The sequence below is a fragment of the Aulonocara stuartgranti genome (genome assembly GCF_965226115.1).
Source record: "Aulonocara stuartgranti genome assembly, chromosome: 18".
In the NCBI taxonomy this organism is placed as follows: Eukaryota; Metazoa; Chordata; class Actinopteri; order Cichliformes; family Cichlidae; genus Aulonocara; species Aulonocara stuartgranti.
Genome location: NC_138954.1, coordinates 28231718 through 28249248, shown reverse-complemented (window position 1 = coordinate 28249248; position 17531 = coordinate 28231718). Strand labels below are relative to the sequence as shown.

Genomic DNA, 17531 nt, shown 5'->3' with positions numbered 1-17531 from the left:
ACTATTTTAACCCAGTAAAAATCTAGTTTTATTTACTTGTTCACTTGCTCCCCTCGACTTTTGTAGTTAGGATAAGTTTAAATTCTTTTGACAAAAAATTAGCAAGAGATTTGCATAATTCAAACCCAGTCAAAAGAATGGTACTAGATATTTCTAGGTGTACATAGCAGTTTCTCAAGTATCACATAGATGCTATTAGTGGATAGAGACACTTTCATTGACTGTATTGCCTTGTTAGCCTAAAGATCAGATCACAACAGCGCTCCCTATGGAATTTAATGGACAGGAACCTCTCTGTGCACATGAATCGTGGGAAAGCAGTTTATCTGTGGGATTATCCAGGATGCTTAGGGGTGAGAAGGTCGGAGGGCATTCATCACTAATCATCTGCTCATGCTCCCCATCTCTGAGTAGCTCAGTGGCTAAAGATGATCCTTGCCAACTGTGCACATCACCCATGAAGGGAATGCACACACAGACACACACACATATGTGCAGTGTTATGCCCCGTGCTGCTGCTCTCTAAGCTAGCAGACAGATTACTTAGGAGTTGGATGCTTTGAACCTTGACTTCAGGAGGCCTGAAACATCAGCCATATGTACCTGAGCGTATCATTGTTGCAGAACTTTGCGGGATTTGCCAATGTTGACAAAATATATGGGACATCATGTCCGGCATTATGTCAAATGATAAAGCATACATACATACTAAACAATTCAGAGCTTTGCGCATCAGATGGTGATACAAGCATAATATGGCTATACAATGTCCTGCTTTGTTAACCCTTTTCACACCAAGGATCTCTGCTCCAGGCCATATTAACACACTACCCACCACCACCTATTATTGTGGAGTGTGGCATATTGAATAAAGAGGCTGTGTGGAAATGGGATGTAGCATTTCTGTGCATAAGCAAATTTGGTTGAAATGTGTTTCTTATTTGTAGATGCAAAAAAGAAAGAGAGAAAGGGGCTAAGGGTTTAAGTGGTTACGGCTAAATAGCTATAAGCAAGTTTAATAGTTTCATCCATTCAGATGTAAGTAAACATACATTTTTTGGTATGTCAACAACAGGTGCTGAATCTCTTTCTGGCCCTGCTGCTGAGCTCCTTCAGCTCAGACAATCTCTCTGCTCCAGACGAAGACGGGGACTTGAATAACATTCAGATTGCCATCGCTCGCATCCATTCCGGCTTTTCCTGGATTGTCACAAGCGTCATCAACCTCTGCAACAGGAGCTTGAAGCGTCGAAAACACAAAGCCAAGGAAACCAGTCAGGCCCTCAAGCCGGTCGAAAATCACATGGAGAGCAATGGGGGGATTTTTGGACGTTATGGAGAGAAGTACATCGTACCAGAGGAGGACAGCTACATGACCAACCCAAACCTGACTGTCATTGTTCCTATCGCGCCTGGGGAGTCAGATGTGGAGTTTTTGGAGGAGGAGGAGATCTCAGAGTCATCAGAGGATGAAGAAAACAAACTGGTAAGTATGTCGTGCCCAGAATCATGTTTGGGGCTTAACTTCAGGCTTTAATGCTCTCTGAACTTACATACTTTAGAGAATGTGATTTTATCGGCATACTTTTCGCTAAGAATGAAATCTCATCTTGTCATTTGAAACACTCAACTTGTTTGTTTGGCTTGTGTTTCTTATTATATAAATGAGTAATTACTTGGTTTTTTGCTGTTTGTATATGCTGAGATAAACTCAAGAAGTCCACGTTGACAACAAATTATGATTTTGAAATTATTGTCTGATCTACCTATTAAATTGAGATGTGCTGGAATAATTGAAGTTTTTTCAAAGATTTTTCAGAAGCTTTTAATTTTTACAAAGGGTCTGTATGAGAATGAACATGATATCAAAATGGTGGGATTAGTTTATCATGTTTAATGACTGGACACAGAAGGGCTGCACACTTTCCAAACTAGCTGTGGCTAAAACATAGCTTATACTGTTTAACATATGTGTGTATGTTTAAGCATATATGTTTTGTGCTGGTAGCCTAAATATTATTAGTAACATCTGTGTTTTCTAATTCTGATGATGATGATGATGCTATGGAATCAGTCTGTCATAGAGTCCCGCACACCCACACACATGTTAATGAGATGTGGTTGAATGTGTGCCGAGCTATGCTTAAAGCTATATTTAGTACACACATGTTAAAGGGGTTGATTATCCCTAACTAACAGGAAAATGAGGCCATTACTATTTAAGCCACACATCTTATCCTTTGAATTTAGATTTTCAGTCCCATTGAGACACGTGTAGAAAATCAGCGTCCTAGCCACACAGTCAGCCTTTACAAACATTTGTGAAAGAATGGCTCGTTCCAAAGTGCTCACAGAATTTGAAGGTGGCGCTGTCACAGGATGTCACTGTAGCAAGAAGTCAGCATTCGATATCTCTTCCCTTCTAGATATTCCACGATCCACTGTAAGTGCTATTATTACAAAGGGAAAGCTTTTAGGAGCCACAGCAATGACCCATGGAGTTACAGCCCACTTAAAGTTACAGTATCAGGTTGCCAAGTGGTAAGGTGCATAGTGAGTAAAAGTCACCAATGCTCTTCTGACTCAAAACCTCTTCTGGCATTACCATCAGCACAAAAACTGTGTGCAGCTTCATGTGTTTGGATGGCTGAGCAACTCCTGTAGGTTTGATGTTTAGGTCTCCCTGTACTTTTGTCCACAGCACTCTTTACACCCATTAGCGAGTACTGTAAGATTATATGATTATTAAGAGTACAAACATTGGAAGAACACATCATTGAAATCATTGAAATATAAAGTAAAGAAAATTGCAATTGAAAGCAGAACACGTTTATAGAAATCAAAATGATAAAAACATGAACAACTGAACAAAAGAATCTGGGATTAAAGCAGTTCAAGACTTCAGTGTTAGAAACGCAGGACGTATACAGCAGACGGTGCATCGCTGAAATGCCTGCCTAAACAGATATGTCTTTAGCACACTTCTGAAAGCCTCTTAGGGAATCTTAGGGAAGCACACCGAGCATTCGACGGGTCAGGCATCGCAGCTTGAAAAGCTCACCCCTGATCCGTAGGTGCATTAGTATTATTTGCCCGGCATTAGACAGCTAACTTACACACCAACACTGGACGAAGCTGTAATGACTGAGATACAGTTTGTTTCTTGTTTGCATTTCTGTACATATTAAATGAGTTTACCGTGCACTCAGCAACAGTAACTAACACCGTGTGTATAGTTGCTTTAATTTGCATGAAAACGCAACAGTGAGAGTGCAATAGCACTCCTCAGTTTTTGTATAGATTTGGATTTGACTGTGTTCATTCGAAAGCTTTAGAGTCAGACTGTCCTGCAGATCGGGCGTTTGTTGAGGCGGAGGATGTGTCGTTCCTGTCCTGTCTGGCAGAAAAACAGGAGCAGGCCAGATGTGGAGCCAGGCGCTGTAGAGCAGATTAAACTGACACAGCTGAGCTGGGCAGCCTGCAGTCTGGTGCTCTCTCTTCCTCTTTCCCTCCCATGCGCTGCTGCACACCACACTAGAACTAGGCATCATGAAAAATGGGGGCGGGGGGGACCTCCAATCGTCCATCAGCTTAACTGGGCATCTGCAGCTGCTCTGCATATGCAGAGCTTTAAACACACACAAAAGTGATAAACATATTATATGTAAGAATATTGTTAAAAAGAAATCCTATAGTTAAGTATTTGAGTCTTCTCTAGAGTGTAAATAAATCTCCTTTGCTTAAATGGGATCAATTACTACTTTCTGATGTGCCATCAGTCCATTATGTTTCTCACTGTCTTTAAACTCTAAGATGAGCAATGCTGGTAATTTGGTTTCCAGATCCCGTGCATGCCCTTTAATGCTGGATTAAATTTCGTATCATTTTACGAGATTGAAGCTGCACCTCTGTCCTGTAAATCATATGAAATATGTTGTTGTTACAACACGTGAAAATCTCATCAAAATTGCAGTAAGCCTCACAGGAGATTGAAAGTCCATCAAGGTGCGCCGGCTCTGATGGGATGAATGCACGCAGGCTCATGTGGAGCAGGAAAATGTGCTGCAACTTCTTTTTCTTTAAAAAAAAACTCTTAATGTGTGACATGAATGTATGACAACAGCATCAGCAGTATCACAACAGGCTGGGGAACACAACCAGAACAAATCACTGTTTGCTAGTTTAATATAGATTCATATTCTGTATTTACACATGCAGATGTCAAAGAGCTGAGGGCTGTTTCCATACGAGGGCACGTGATTGTAAACACTCAGACTTTATTTTGTAGGAGAAGATCAGCCTGTCAGAGGGCAGCACAGTGGATCTAAGGAAGCCCGGAGAGGAAGAGGATAACTTGTCAGTGCTGGATGAAGACAGTATGGAGCCTGATGAATGCTTTCCTGAATGTGAGCGACAGTAGCAACCTCACTAAATCTGCTAACGTGCATTCATTTAAAATGTTTATTTTTTTCCTTCATGCTGTGATAAATGCCGGTTTGTTTTTTGACACGGTCATCAGTCTGCATGAGACACTGCCAGTGCTGTAACATCAACACCAGCCATGGACTAGGACAGGCCTGGTGGAGGCTGAGGAAGACCTGCTACCAGATTGTGGAGCACAGCTGGTTTGAGACATTCATCATCTTCATGATCCTGCTCAGCAGTGGGGCTCTGGTAAGGGTCCTAGATCTAATTAGAAAGATTAGTATTGATCCAATACCAATATTAATTATTAATCTCTGGATTGACCAACAGTATCAGCAGTAGATTTGATGAGACGTTGAGCTGGCTGATGTCCAAATTGCGCCTTTTGTGTAGTTTTAAAGAAAAAAACTTCTCACAGATGGTTTTCTTATGCTGAGCAATGGAAATGTAATGCTGCGTTTTCTTATACTGCAGGCATTTGAAGACATTTACATTGAAAAGAGAAAAGTCATAAAGGTGATGCTGGAGTACGCTGACAAAGTCTTCTCCTACATCTTCGTCCTGGAGATGTTCCTCAAGTGGATTGCATACGGCTTCAAGACGTATTTTACAAACTACTGGTGCTGGCTCGACTTTCTGATTGTGGATGTAAGTTAACGCTTTGCTGCTTTGGTTTTCAAATCATATGACGTGAAAGGATGTAGCTGAATGTATGCCGTACTTGTGGGATTTATAGCTCTAATGATGCCAGATTTTTCACAGGAGAGCACGTGAATTAGCTCTAGACAACATTTTCAATACCTGAACCTGTTCGCTGCAGAACTAAGTGCTAATTCACACTGAAACAGTAGATACGTTGTAGATTTTTGCAGCTGCTCTCATGTCAGGATTTGGCCGTTCCCCAGTAGGATTTTGCCATACATTTGTGGGGAACTGGATGCGGTTCTGTAAGTGTTTAGTCACTCAAAGTGCCCGAGGCATGCAGCCCTTGACTTCCTCTGATTTCACCTGCTGTTACACAGATTGCCACAGACCGCTCTATTGTTAGGGTAAGTTGTAGTTAGCAGGTCCCAGGTGAGTATGGAGTATGGAGTCTGGGACTGGAAACTTGCATCCGCATCACAAATGCTTCTGTGTTTCTTCACTCGTAAGCGCTTTTTGTTGCGATATCAAAAGCCACCGTCTTGTTTCTAAACAAATGCTTTTCATATAAAATGAGATTTAAAATAAGAATAATTTAAAAAACCGCTCTCAGCAATCATCGTTTGAACCGCTTGGGTACAGGACCTTGGCTTTTATATCAAAACCAAACGCAGTTTCATGTGATCTGAGGCTTATCTACAGAAGATCTGGTTTACTGTGGAACGTAAAGTCTTCTTTTTGAACTGCACCAGCTGAATTCATGTGTGACCTGTTTGGTGTAACTCAGGTACCGAGCGTTCTCTGTTTTTTATGTTTAAAGGAAGTCCTAGCAAACTTTTCTTTCCTACTTTTGCTTTATTTTTGTATTTTTTTTTTGTCTGTATTGTGGTGGAGCCAAAGACTTCTGTAGTCCTGAAATTGATTTTGAGTATCTTCTTTAGATATATTGGCCAAACGCATCTTTAAAAGGACTTTTATAAAGAAATACAGATCATTGGGACCTTATTAGCCCTAAATTGTTTTGAATGAACTTATTGGATCAATTTGGAACAAAATGGGAAACAAATTTGGCAAAGACAGATTAAACTTCTTTATAAAACTCACTCTATTTGATATATATACATATTTATATGCATATATAGCTGAGTATGCATGCATGGATACTGTTTTTACCATATGTGCATACTTGTCTGTGTTTTTTCATCATCCTTCATGACTCGACTTTCTCACATATCTTTCATGCCATTTTCATCCATAGCTGTCATCCAAGGGTCATTCAACAGCGGAATACCATTTTGTTTTGTCTCTTTTGGATGTAGAATAGAGTGGAAGTCTAAATTTGCTGAAACGATGATTCAAAAACCAAATCAAATCTAAACCTCAAAAATACAATATTTGTGTTCCTAACTGTGGAATGTCCCAAAATACACACAAAAAATGTGACTATGGCTCTTTAAATGTTTCTGACGTGTCTCTTACGACTCTCCTCCGTTTTTTTGATTCTTTATAAGAGTCGCTAAAAATATACTCACTTTCTTGGCAAATGTGCTGATAAGACCAGTTGATATTGTTTTTTTCAGTACTTTTCGCTGTTTCCTCTCAAAGGTTTAAGCACAGATGTCTGTTTTATGATTCTCAGAGTTCATACACCTTTCTGTACTCCACATAGGTGTCCTTGATAAGCCTGGTAGCAAATTCACTGGGATATTCTGACTTTACTGCCATCAAGTCCCTGAGGACCCTCCGTGCTTTGAGACCTCTCAGAGCTCTGTCCAGATTTGAGGGCATGAGGGTGAGAAATATGTTTTCTGTCCTTTGCTGTCACTGTTGGCTACTAACATCCTGATTAATCTCATTAATATTCTTTCACTTATGGATAAACTCTTAGTTATAAAGCAACTTTAGCATTGGGACTACCACAACAGCTTAATTGATTAGTAGTTTTCTACAAGGTAGAAATGTCTCAACAGCTGCTGAGTGGATAAAACTTTGGAACTGATGTCACTGTGGATGTGTTGTAGTATTTCAGGGATTTGTTACATGTAAAGTCTTTAGTTATCCAACGAAAGACAGCAGTTCTTTAGCTTCTTGCTAGACTAGCCCTAAACTTTGTGCAAACATGTATAGTTCCCAATCTTATTGTAAAAAATGTAAATTACTCTAAAGTTCTGACAACTAGATTTTCCAGCAGTATATGTGTTTTATAGGGTACATGCTGAACCGAGCCATACTAAATGTAAACTTTACAGTACTGTTATACTTTTATAACAGTAGCTGTTATACTTTTATTTTAGTGATTGTGATTTAATGCAGTTTAAATGGTAAATGGTCTGGTTCTTATATAGCACTTTTCTACTCTTCTGAGCACTCAAAGCGCTTTACACAACTTGTGCATTCACCCATTCACACCCATTCGCACAAGCACATTTTTCTAGGTGCTTTCTAAGTAACATTCACACACACTCATACTCCAATGGTTTGGGGTTAGTATCTTGCTCAAGGATATTTGGCATGCAGACTAGGGGAAGCCAGGAATCGAACCACCAACCTTCCGATCAGTAGATGACCTGCTCTACTGAGCTACAGCCACTCCGTTTATTTAACTGCCACTTTATTAGGTACATCTTTTTACCTGCTTACTAACACCTAATCACATGGAAGCAACCCAATTCATTTAGGTATGGAGACATGGTAAAAGGGCCAGCTTAGGTTCAAAGCAAGCACCAGAATGTGGGGGAAGATGATTTGAGTGATTTTGATTTGGGCTCTGAGAACAAAGGGGGTCTCACACTAATACTAGCAAGGTGTAGCTCATAAAGTGGCCATGTGTATAAATGTGTGTGTCTGTCCATATACCCTGAATTTGTATGACAGTATCGCCACATTGTTATGTATCCCACTGACTTTTCCTGTACTTTCAAAAATCATACATGTGATTTAGAGTGAAATTGATTATCAACACACAGCACATACAGCACATGTATTATCATACAAAGGATTGTTATAACGTAAATCACTGTGAAAAATTGTCCTGTTGGCTTCAAGTTAGAATTGGGAAACTAAACTTCAACTATCACATCATAGCATATGTAGAAAACAAGATTACCAGACTAGTGTGCACTACAGAGATCACAAAGATAAGCTGTTTACAACAATAGAATATACTTTATTTCTCTGGGACTGACCTGATTTCTTGTTTGCTCATCAGGTCGTGGTGAACGCCCTCATAGGAGCTATTCCCTCCATTATGAATGTGCTGCTTGTGTGTCTCATCTTCTGGCTGATCTTCAGCATCATGGGAGTCAATCTGTTCGCCGGCAAATTTGGAAAGTGCGTGAACAGAACGGGGTTCATCCACAGTGTCTCTTTGGTCAACAACAAGTCAGACTGCCTCACCATGAATGACACCCAGTTCTACTGGACAAAAGTCAAGGTCAACTTTGACAATGTGGGGCTTGGCTACCTTTCTCTTTTGCAAGTGGTAAGTTGATTTTATTTTTAACCTGTCAAACATGATGCCAGCCTGTTTTTGCTAATAAACACCTTGAGAACTTGTTCACTACTCATGTTGTTGTTTTGTTCCTCTCCTGTTCTGTCCAGACACTTAAATCAGTCTCTCTCATGTTGCAATATTTACAGCAGATCATAAAAGACATTTCACTGTTGTTTTCTTTCTAAAAATGAAATCAGCTGTTACTATAACATTACAATGCAGCGCCTGGACTATGACATCGTACTATATTCTCTTATTTACAGGCTACATTTAAAGGATGGATGGAAATAATGTATGCAGCTGTTGATTCAAGAGGAGTAAGTATATTATTTTCTTCCACACCTATACCATGAAAATTCTAACTAACTAACTGACTAATGAACCCATTTATTTTTAGGTGGAGGAACAACCGATAAAAGAAATCAACCTCTACATGTACCTCTACTTTGTAGTCTTCATCATATTTGGCTCCTTCTTCACCCTCAATCTCTTCATCGGTGTCATCATTGACAATTTCAATCAGCAGAAAAGAAAGATGAGTATTAAAAACGCTGATTTCAGGCTGGGATCACTTGATATTTGCGTGCAGTTCTTATTATTTGAAGCTGCAGAAATAAATGCATGAATAGTCCAATAAAAGTACAAAGGAAAATTTTCTATAGTAAGAATAAGGTGGCAGGATTTTTGGTTTTAATTCCCCCAGATTGAACATTTAAAAGAAAACAACTCCTGTCATTGTTTTAGGAAAGAAAGTAACGTGAGATATTTTTCTTTTCCACTTAGGAGGACAAGATATCTTCATGACTGAAGAGCAGAAGAAGTACTACAATGCTATGAAGAAGTTAGGAACTAAAAAACCTCAAAAGCCAATACCCAGACCCACGGTAAAGCTATATAAATTGCAAATGTAGCACATTTTTAAGATACAGATTTTTACCTGTACACTTTATATATTGTTTAAAATATTTTGTATTTTTTTGAAGTGATATCATTAACCTTGCAAACCTTGTTAAGGATTATATAAATTAAATTGTATTCTTGCTTGTTCTTTCCCGATCCTAGAACATTATCCAAGCCTTCTTCTTTGATCTGGTGTCTAAGCAAGCCTTCGACATTATGATCATGATGCTCATCATTGTCAACATGGTGACCATGATGGTGGAAACCGATGAGCAGTCAGAGCGAATGGAGTCCATCCTCAACAAGATCAACCTGGTTTTTATTGTGATCTTCACCACCGAATGCCTGATCAAGATCTTTGCCCTCCGTTGTTATTTCTTCACCGTTGCATGGAACATTTTTGATTTCGTGGTGATAATTCTCTCTATTGTCGGTAAGAAGTAAAAAAAAATATTTTTGTTTACAATTTTTGTAAATGCCAAGCTAGTGAAAAAACCAGTCAGAAAAGATGAGGAGGGAAAATTGTGAGTGTCCACCTGTAAAAACATACCTGTTTTGGGGGTTGTCTCATTGTTGTCCTGTTGTTATTTCAACATCTAAGCAACCCAGTCTTTAAGTCTGACCTCATTAGTCATTTCCGGGTCCAAACTTTGCTTCAGGTCCCACAGTCACTTTAACATCGCTGAAAGTTAAACACTGTCTAAATTCTTTCATCTTTAATAAAATGATCTGTGTGGCTGTTCTACCAGGAGTAACAATTGAGTTTAACATCCAGGCATCCATGAAAACAGAATTTATGAAATGAGTTAGAAGTTAGCAGGGAGTTAGCTTGCTAGTTTCTACCTAAACATGATATAGCATGTTGTGACTGAGGGATTTCTGAAAAAATTAAAATGTACAGCTCTGCTATCACTTCCAAAATAAATGAAGATGGAAAACTAAACAGCAGTGACGTTTGTAGGGTTACTGAAGTTGGACTAGCTGGTATATAATGATGTGCTGCGCGGTGGCTAGGCACAGAGCTATGGTTAGCATAATACAGTGGCTTGCAAAAGTATTTGGCCCCCTTGAACTTTTCCACATTTTGTCACATTACAGCCACAAACATGAATTAATTTTATTGAAATTCCACATGAAAGACCAACACAAAGTGGTGTACACGTGAGAAGTGGAACGAAAATCATACATGATTCCAAACATTTTTTACAAATAAATAACTGCAAAGTGGGGTGTGCGTAATTATTCAGCCCCCTGAGTAAATACTTTGTAGAACCACCTTTTGCTGCAATTACAGCTGACCACATCAATATCCCACAAGTTTAATTTACTTGATGTTATACTCTGATTAAAAAGGGCTTTTTGAACAGTATATGAATTACAGTGCTGCAGGTTAATTTGAGTGTGTCATTGTGCAATGAGACAAATCACTTCCTGTCTGCTCTCATTTCAGGGATTGTTCTTGCTGACATTATTGAGAAATACTTTGTATCGCCGACCCTGTTTCGAGTCATCAGACTGGCAAGGATAGGACGTGTACTCCGACTTATACGTGCAGCCAAAGGAATAAGGACTTTACTGTTTGCCTTAATGATGTCCATGCCAGCACTGTTCAACATTGGTCTCCTACTTTTCCTTGTCATGTTCATATATGCAATCTTTGGCATGGCAAAATTTGCCTATGTGAAGAAACAAGATGGAATCGATGATATGTTTAACTTCGAGACCTTTGGGAATAGTATGATCTGCCTTTTCCAGATCAGCACCTCGGCAGGCTGGGACAACCTGCTCAGCCCTATAATGTCCAGCCCCCCAGATGAGTGTGACCTCAACTTCATCAACACAGGCACCAACACCCGAGGAAACTGCGGCAACCCCTCGGTGGGCATAGCTTTCTTTGTCAGTTACATTATCATTTCTTTCCTCATTGTGGTAAATATGTATATAGCTATCATTCTGGAGAACTTCAGTGTTGCCACAGAGGAGAGCACAGAGCCCCTGAGCGAGGATGACTTTGAAATGTTTTACGAGGTTTGGGAGAAGTTTGACTCAGAGGCCACGCAGTTCATTGAGTTCTCCATGCTGTCGAACTTTGCTGACACTCTGTCGGAACCGTTGCGTATCCCAAAGCCCAACAAAATCCACCTGATCTCCATGGACCTCCCTATGGTCAGTGGGGACAGAATCCACTGCCTGGATATTTTGTTTGCCTTCACAAAGCGCGTACTGGGAGAGTCGGGGGAAATGGATGCCCTGAAACAGCAAATGGAGGAGAAGTTCATGATGACCAACCCGTCCAAAGTTTCCCACGAGCCCATCACCTCCACACTGCGGCGCAAACTCGAGGAGGTGTCTGCGATCGTCATCCAGAGGTGTTACAGGAGGCATCTTGTGCGCCGGCAGATGAAGCAGGCGTCCTACCTCTACAGACAGATAAACTACGAGACAGTTGTGGATGTGGAGAATGCTCCAGAAACGGAGGGTCTGATAGCCACCATGATCCAGCATTATGGGCCTGTGGGGGCTGCAGAGACAGCAGACGACACTGTAACATCCTCCCCACCATCTTATGATAGTGTGACCAGGGCAGCCTCTCTGAGCCTCTCTGAGGTGACCCGATCAGTATCCAGAGACTCTGAACTCAGGGAGCCTGGGGAAAACTATGAGGAAACTTTTCTTTGAGAGTCAGTTGAACGGAGGGTGATTGTATTGTTTTTGTCTGTTTTGTTTACAGCAGAGAATATGCATTGAAATTACTCACGGTCTAAGAGAAAAAAAAAGCTTTTATATTTTAACAGATATGGAGGGAATATGCAGTGTTTTTAGGTAACTCGGCCTCTATTTTCTTAATGGAAGATGTCAGTTATGCCACAACGTTCAAAAGAATACCATGGACAGCTCTGAAGTTAAACGTCATCTTAAAAATATCACAATATGGCATCAGACATAATCACGCACTCTTTTTTAATATCGACCTAGACCTATCAAGACAAAGCCACAACATTAAAACCAGCTCCCTTGTATCGTATTGGTCCTCACTGTGCAGCAAATACAACTCTGAGTCATTGAAGTAAGGAAACCAGAAGACTTGCAAAGGTCATTTGTGATATCTGGCACCAAGTTGTTAGAAGCAGATTAATCAGATTTAGAATAAGGTCTTCCGTTGAATGGATTTGTTTATCCACCACTTTATAAGACAACTAAACACTGCACTTGCTGCAACCAGTTGGCAAACATTTGAGTCAAGTCCCCATAGCAAAGAGATTGCTCACAGATGAGTTGCGCTCACACAAAAGTCGGGTGTGACTGATGCCGACATTGCTGCAGTCTGTCTGCCTTTATAAATCATTTATTTGCAAACCTTCGACAATCTGTCTGAAAGTGACTGCAGTCCGTCTGAATTAAACCACAATTTTTTGGAGACAGGTTGCTGCCCACCAGGCAAACTGTGCAGTCACAATCTTTCACCCTCTGGGCAAGCAACTGGCCACCACAACTCCTTACAACCTGTCTTCAACAGCAAAAAAAATGAAATGCAATCACTGATTTTTCCTAATCACAAGGAGGTTGCCATCCTACTTTTACTTTAGTGTGACTGAGCCATTACAGAATTAGAGAGTTAGATTAGAGAGTGTTTACTTGCAGATTAATAAAACTATCCAATGACAGATGCCAATGAAACAACATCATGACTTCAAGGAATTTACAACAGTAGTTTACACTAATAAATTTTTATTGCTAAAACCAGGAGTCCTCGTGAAGTAAAATTTGTGTCTGAAGCAACACATCCCTCCTCAAGGCCAAGAACTGTCACCTGCAGTGAAAAGCTTCTCTCTGATTACATGATAAATGGACAAGCAAAACCCCCGAGAGAACAGCAGACAAAAAAAGAAATTGGTTTCTCAAACTGAGAAATACAAGATATATGCAGCAAATTAAAAATTATTAAAGAAAGGTATTAAAGAATGCGCCTAAGTAACAAACTGACGATACAATCAAAAACAGATTTGGCTAAAAGTTTCATGAAGTTAAAAATATATATTTGTTGAATAAGTTATTTTCTACAAATACAAATTTGATAGAAATGTCCAAATGTTTTGATGGCAGTCAGTCTCGCCTGCAGGCTGAAGTTTCTAGTTTTAATTGACTGTGGCACTTTTAAAGTGCTAATTCAGGTTTTAATATGTTAATGCATACTACCGTATTACAGTTTTAACCAAAGCTTACAACTTTAGCAATTGCTCATCCAGAATGCAGGAAAAAACATAGCCAAGCCAAACCCATAAAATGACATTCATTTTACTACTTTTTGTCAACAAAATATCATTATTGATTAAATGAAGGTGATATATGCATTTTCAGATGACAGAAAACAAGCAGTATTTCATATTCATTATAAAAAAATATACTACAATGAAACCTTTTACAGCTATTTTGTCATGTATACTGCATTGCACATTTAACTTGTGTGTCAGTTACTAAGAAGGGCTGTGTGTACTGATGATCCCTGAATCATGTGCCTGATATTGATTATTGTCCGCACACTCTGAATCTCTTTAGACCGTTTAATTTGATCTGACTGATGTGGGTTTGAAGAGCATGCATGCACTGAAAGCTCATTTTGTAATTAAGCGCGTAAACAGCTTCTAGGCTGTATGATGAGTGTAAAGCTAATTTTTACATATTTTTTGTGATATATTTATATTTAAAGACCGTTTCAGTGACTCTCATAGTGGCCATTATACGATATGTTAAAACTATAAAAATATAATATCTTCATTTTTATATAAAAGACTTTCCTTGAGGACCTGGTTGTCTGTAATGCACTTAGGTTAAACATTTTATCGATTGTTTTACTGAATGATAATAAAGCTCTTTTACAGACCTGTGGATTTTCACTGACCACACAGTGGACAGTTAAAGCTGCGCTCAGAACCGAGCAGCATCCCAGCATCTTCATTTTCACATGAGGAACCAGTTAACTGATTTGACCTCATTACAAGTCAGGGCGATATTAAATCTCTCTCACGCTCAATCTCTCTCAGAGTCCATGTGTTTAAAAAAAAAGCCAAACAGATGTGCAGAAACCTTTGCATCACTGTGCTGTCCTTGTGAGTGTGCTCGTATTGCCCTTTGCAGCTTAAATTTGTTCATAATGCCAGCACAAAAGCGACATGACCACAAAAACCCCTCAACAACCAGCCTGAGTGATCTTAATCATTTCCACTTGTTGTTATTTTTTTAGTTTATTTTAGTTTTTTCATTCTGACACAGACTCATGTGTCAGTGATGTGATGTGATCACACAGTGATGGGAGATTTATAACACATGCGAAAAATTTAGCAATACTTTGAAGAGCCACAAAAACTAACTACAAAACCAGTTTTACAGTGTTCATACCTCGAGACGTCAGTGTGTTTTTCTACTTAATATGTTTTAGATATTAGTGTCAAATTCATTGTTTAAACACACCAACATTTTCAGTTTGCTAAAAAAAAAAAAAAATCAAGGGTGCCAATTTGGATTTAGCTCCAAAGAGATTTCCTCTCTCTCGTTGTCGGGTGGTCAAATCCAACTCTGACCAGCTGGGATGGAGGGATAATCTGTGTGTAAAAAAAAGAAAAAAAGGTGGGGGGTGGTTCACTTGTTTTAATTACACACTCGCAGACACACAAACACACACACAGTCTTCCTCTCTCTCTTCCTGTCTTTCGCACTCTTACACACTTGCGTGCACACATGCATTAACCTGTCCGCCATACACACGCTATACTCTTCGACCGTGGTAACAGACAGATGCTCGCTTTAAATTGAATTTGGGTTTTTATGCGTGAAGGGCCGGAAAAAAATGTGGCATGACTGGATGTGACTTGGTAATTGATCTGATTTTTTTTAAGCGTTGGGACATGTGGCGGAGATTAAAGCTTCATCACGGAGAGAAACTAAAATATTTTTTAAAAGATTAAAAAGGCACTATGTGTAATTACAAAATGCACAGCCACAGTAAGAATAAATAAATAAAAAAGAAGCGACGACAACGTAATGCTTTAGAAACACTGACTGCATATGATGTGAACACCTAATACAAGGGACATATGATGAATATGGCACCAGTATATTCATACATACATATATATAACAATAAATTTTAAAAAGGTCATGACTCATGTTGTGTCTCATCATCATCATCGTCAGTCTTTAAGGTCAATCTTGGTTCTCCACTCTTGGAGTACAAACATTTACACTTCAGCTGTTTTTAATGAATCTCTGACTTCTTGGTTTTGTGGTTTTTATGGCCTGTCTCTGCCAAAAAAAAGAAAAGAAAAGAAAAATGAAAAAAGCGATAAAAATTGAAAGAAAAACATTAAAAATAAAACGTTATGTTGGAAAAATTGATACACTGTGAGCAAAAAATTGAGAAGAATATGAGCTTAAAGCTTTTTAAAGTTATGTGAAAAGTTATGTCACTTCAAAAGATCTTAAATAGGTGGTCGACACTTTTGTCCTGGCATGGACCTTCTAAAGTCTGAAGTTTCTAAAGTTTTGCAGTGGTTAACTACATCCAATCCAAATCCCCCCCCCCTCCCCCCCCCTCCAAAATGGGACAGTGCAGTAAAATGTAAGTAAAACAGAATACATTGATTTCCAAATCTTATAAGCCCATATTTTATTCACAGTAGAGCACAGAAAATATGAATGTTTACATAAGAAAATACACCATTTTAAGAAAAAAAAAAGGTTATTTGGAAGTGAAAGGCTCAACAAAAGTCTGGACAGGACCATGTTTAGTACTGTGTAACATCCACTCTTTTAACAACAGTCTGTAAAGATCTGAGACCTGAAGAGAGCAACTGCTGGGCTTGTGGGAGAGAAACGTTTCCCACTCTTGTCCTCAGTTTTGTCATAGCATTTGTTTCATGATGCTCCAAATGTTGTTCATTTGTGTAAAGAACCGGACTCTTCTACTACAAAGCTATGCTGTTATAATAGATGCAGTATCCAGTTTAGCATCATCTTGCTGAAATATGCAAGGCCTTCAATGAAGAAGATGTGGTCTGCGTGGTTGCTCTAAAACCCGTATACACCTTTCAGCATTGACGGTGCATTTCCAGATGCGCAAGCTGCCTAATCACATCTACACCATCAGAGATGGAGGCGTTTGAACTGAGTATAAGCTGGATGGCCCCTCTCCTCTTTAGTCTGAAGGACCAAAAAGAATTAAAATCTCTGATTTTTCTGACCACTTTGGCAAATTTCATTTTAAATGACACACAATCAGATTTGTATCATGTGTCATTTGTAAACACAGTGTTTTACAGACCGGTGAACCTCTGCCCATCTTTATATGTGAGATGCTCTTTTTATACCCAATCATGTTACTGACATGCTGCCAACTGCAGATGTATTTGTAATACTAATTATTTTCCCAGCCTTTTTGTTGCCCCCATCCCATCGTTTTTAAAACTTGTTGCTGCCTTCAAATTGAAATTGAGCTAATATTTTTCATGAAACAGTTTAAATCTCTGTTCCAACTTCTCTGGAATTAAAATTGTTTATATACTGCTTTTGGTATTTTCATGTTAAGCCTCAAATACTTTAAATATGGGTAATTTTCTTTTTAAATTACTTTCTTTCTAAAAGAAAATAGATCTAATTGTTCTATATGTGAAGTTGATTTTAAAGCCTTCTTTAATGATCCTACAGACTTTGGGTACCTTAAAAAACTAAACAAAATAAACTTTATGGACTCAATCAGTCAGGTTTTTTGATAAAGATCCTCTTACCTGAAATCTGTTCACAGTGAGTTAGATTTTCTTACTTGATGTCCACACTGCAACACGTGTATTTTAGTAGTTTATCACCCAGTTTTATTGATATTGGAATACAAAGTTATAGCTAGCTTGCATGTTGTTGTAACTTTTTAGTCCTGGACCGAGTGGCTGTGGGTGACAGCAAAGTAAAAACCAAGGCTGGCTTTACTGAAAGGACTGAGAGACACATAAAGAACACAAACAAACAAAAGAAAACAAAAACAAAAACAGAAAAGAGCGGAAATAGCCTTTTTAGGTACTGC

General features: G+C 39.0%; 1 protein-coding gene across 1 annotated transcript in view; it reads left to right on the top strand.

Moving 5' to 3' along the window:
- Window positions 1-15804, top strand: part of LOC309693252 (sodium channel protein type 2 subunit alpha-like) — a 45147-nt gene extending 29343 nt beyond the window's left edge. The window contains exons 18-29 of the mRNA XM_082512315.1: window positions 1076-1486; window positions 4289-4406; window positions 4520-4674; window positions 4900-5073; window positions 5448-5474; window positions 6737-6859; window positions 8276-8548; window positions 8824-8877; window positions 8958-9095; window positions 9340-9444; window positions 9623-9893; window positions 10911-15804. Coding sequence (XP_082368441.1) covers window positions 1076-1486; window positions 4289-4406; window positions 4520-4674; window positions 4900-5073; window positions 5448-5474; window positions 6737-6859; window positions 8276-8548; window positions 8824-8877; window positions 8958-9095; window positions 9340-9444; window positions 9623-9893; window positions 10911-12139 — 3078 coding nt within the window. The 3' untranslated portion in view covers window positions 12140-15804. The remainder of the gene's footprint in view (window positions 1-1075; window positions 1487-4288; window positions 4407-4519; window positions 4675-4899; window positions 5074-5447; window positions 5475-6736; window positions 6860-8275; window positions 8549-8823; window positions 8878-8957; window positions 9096-9339; window positions 9445-9622; window positions 9894-10910) is intronic.
- Window positions 15805-17531: the final 1727 nt, after the last annotated feature.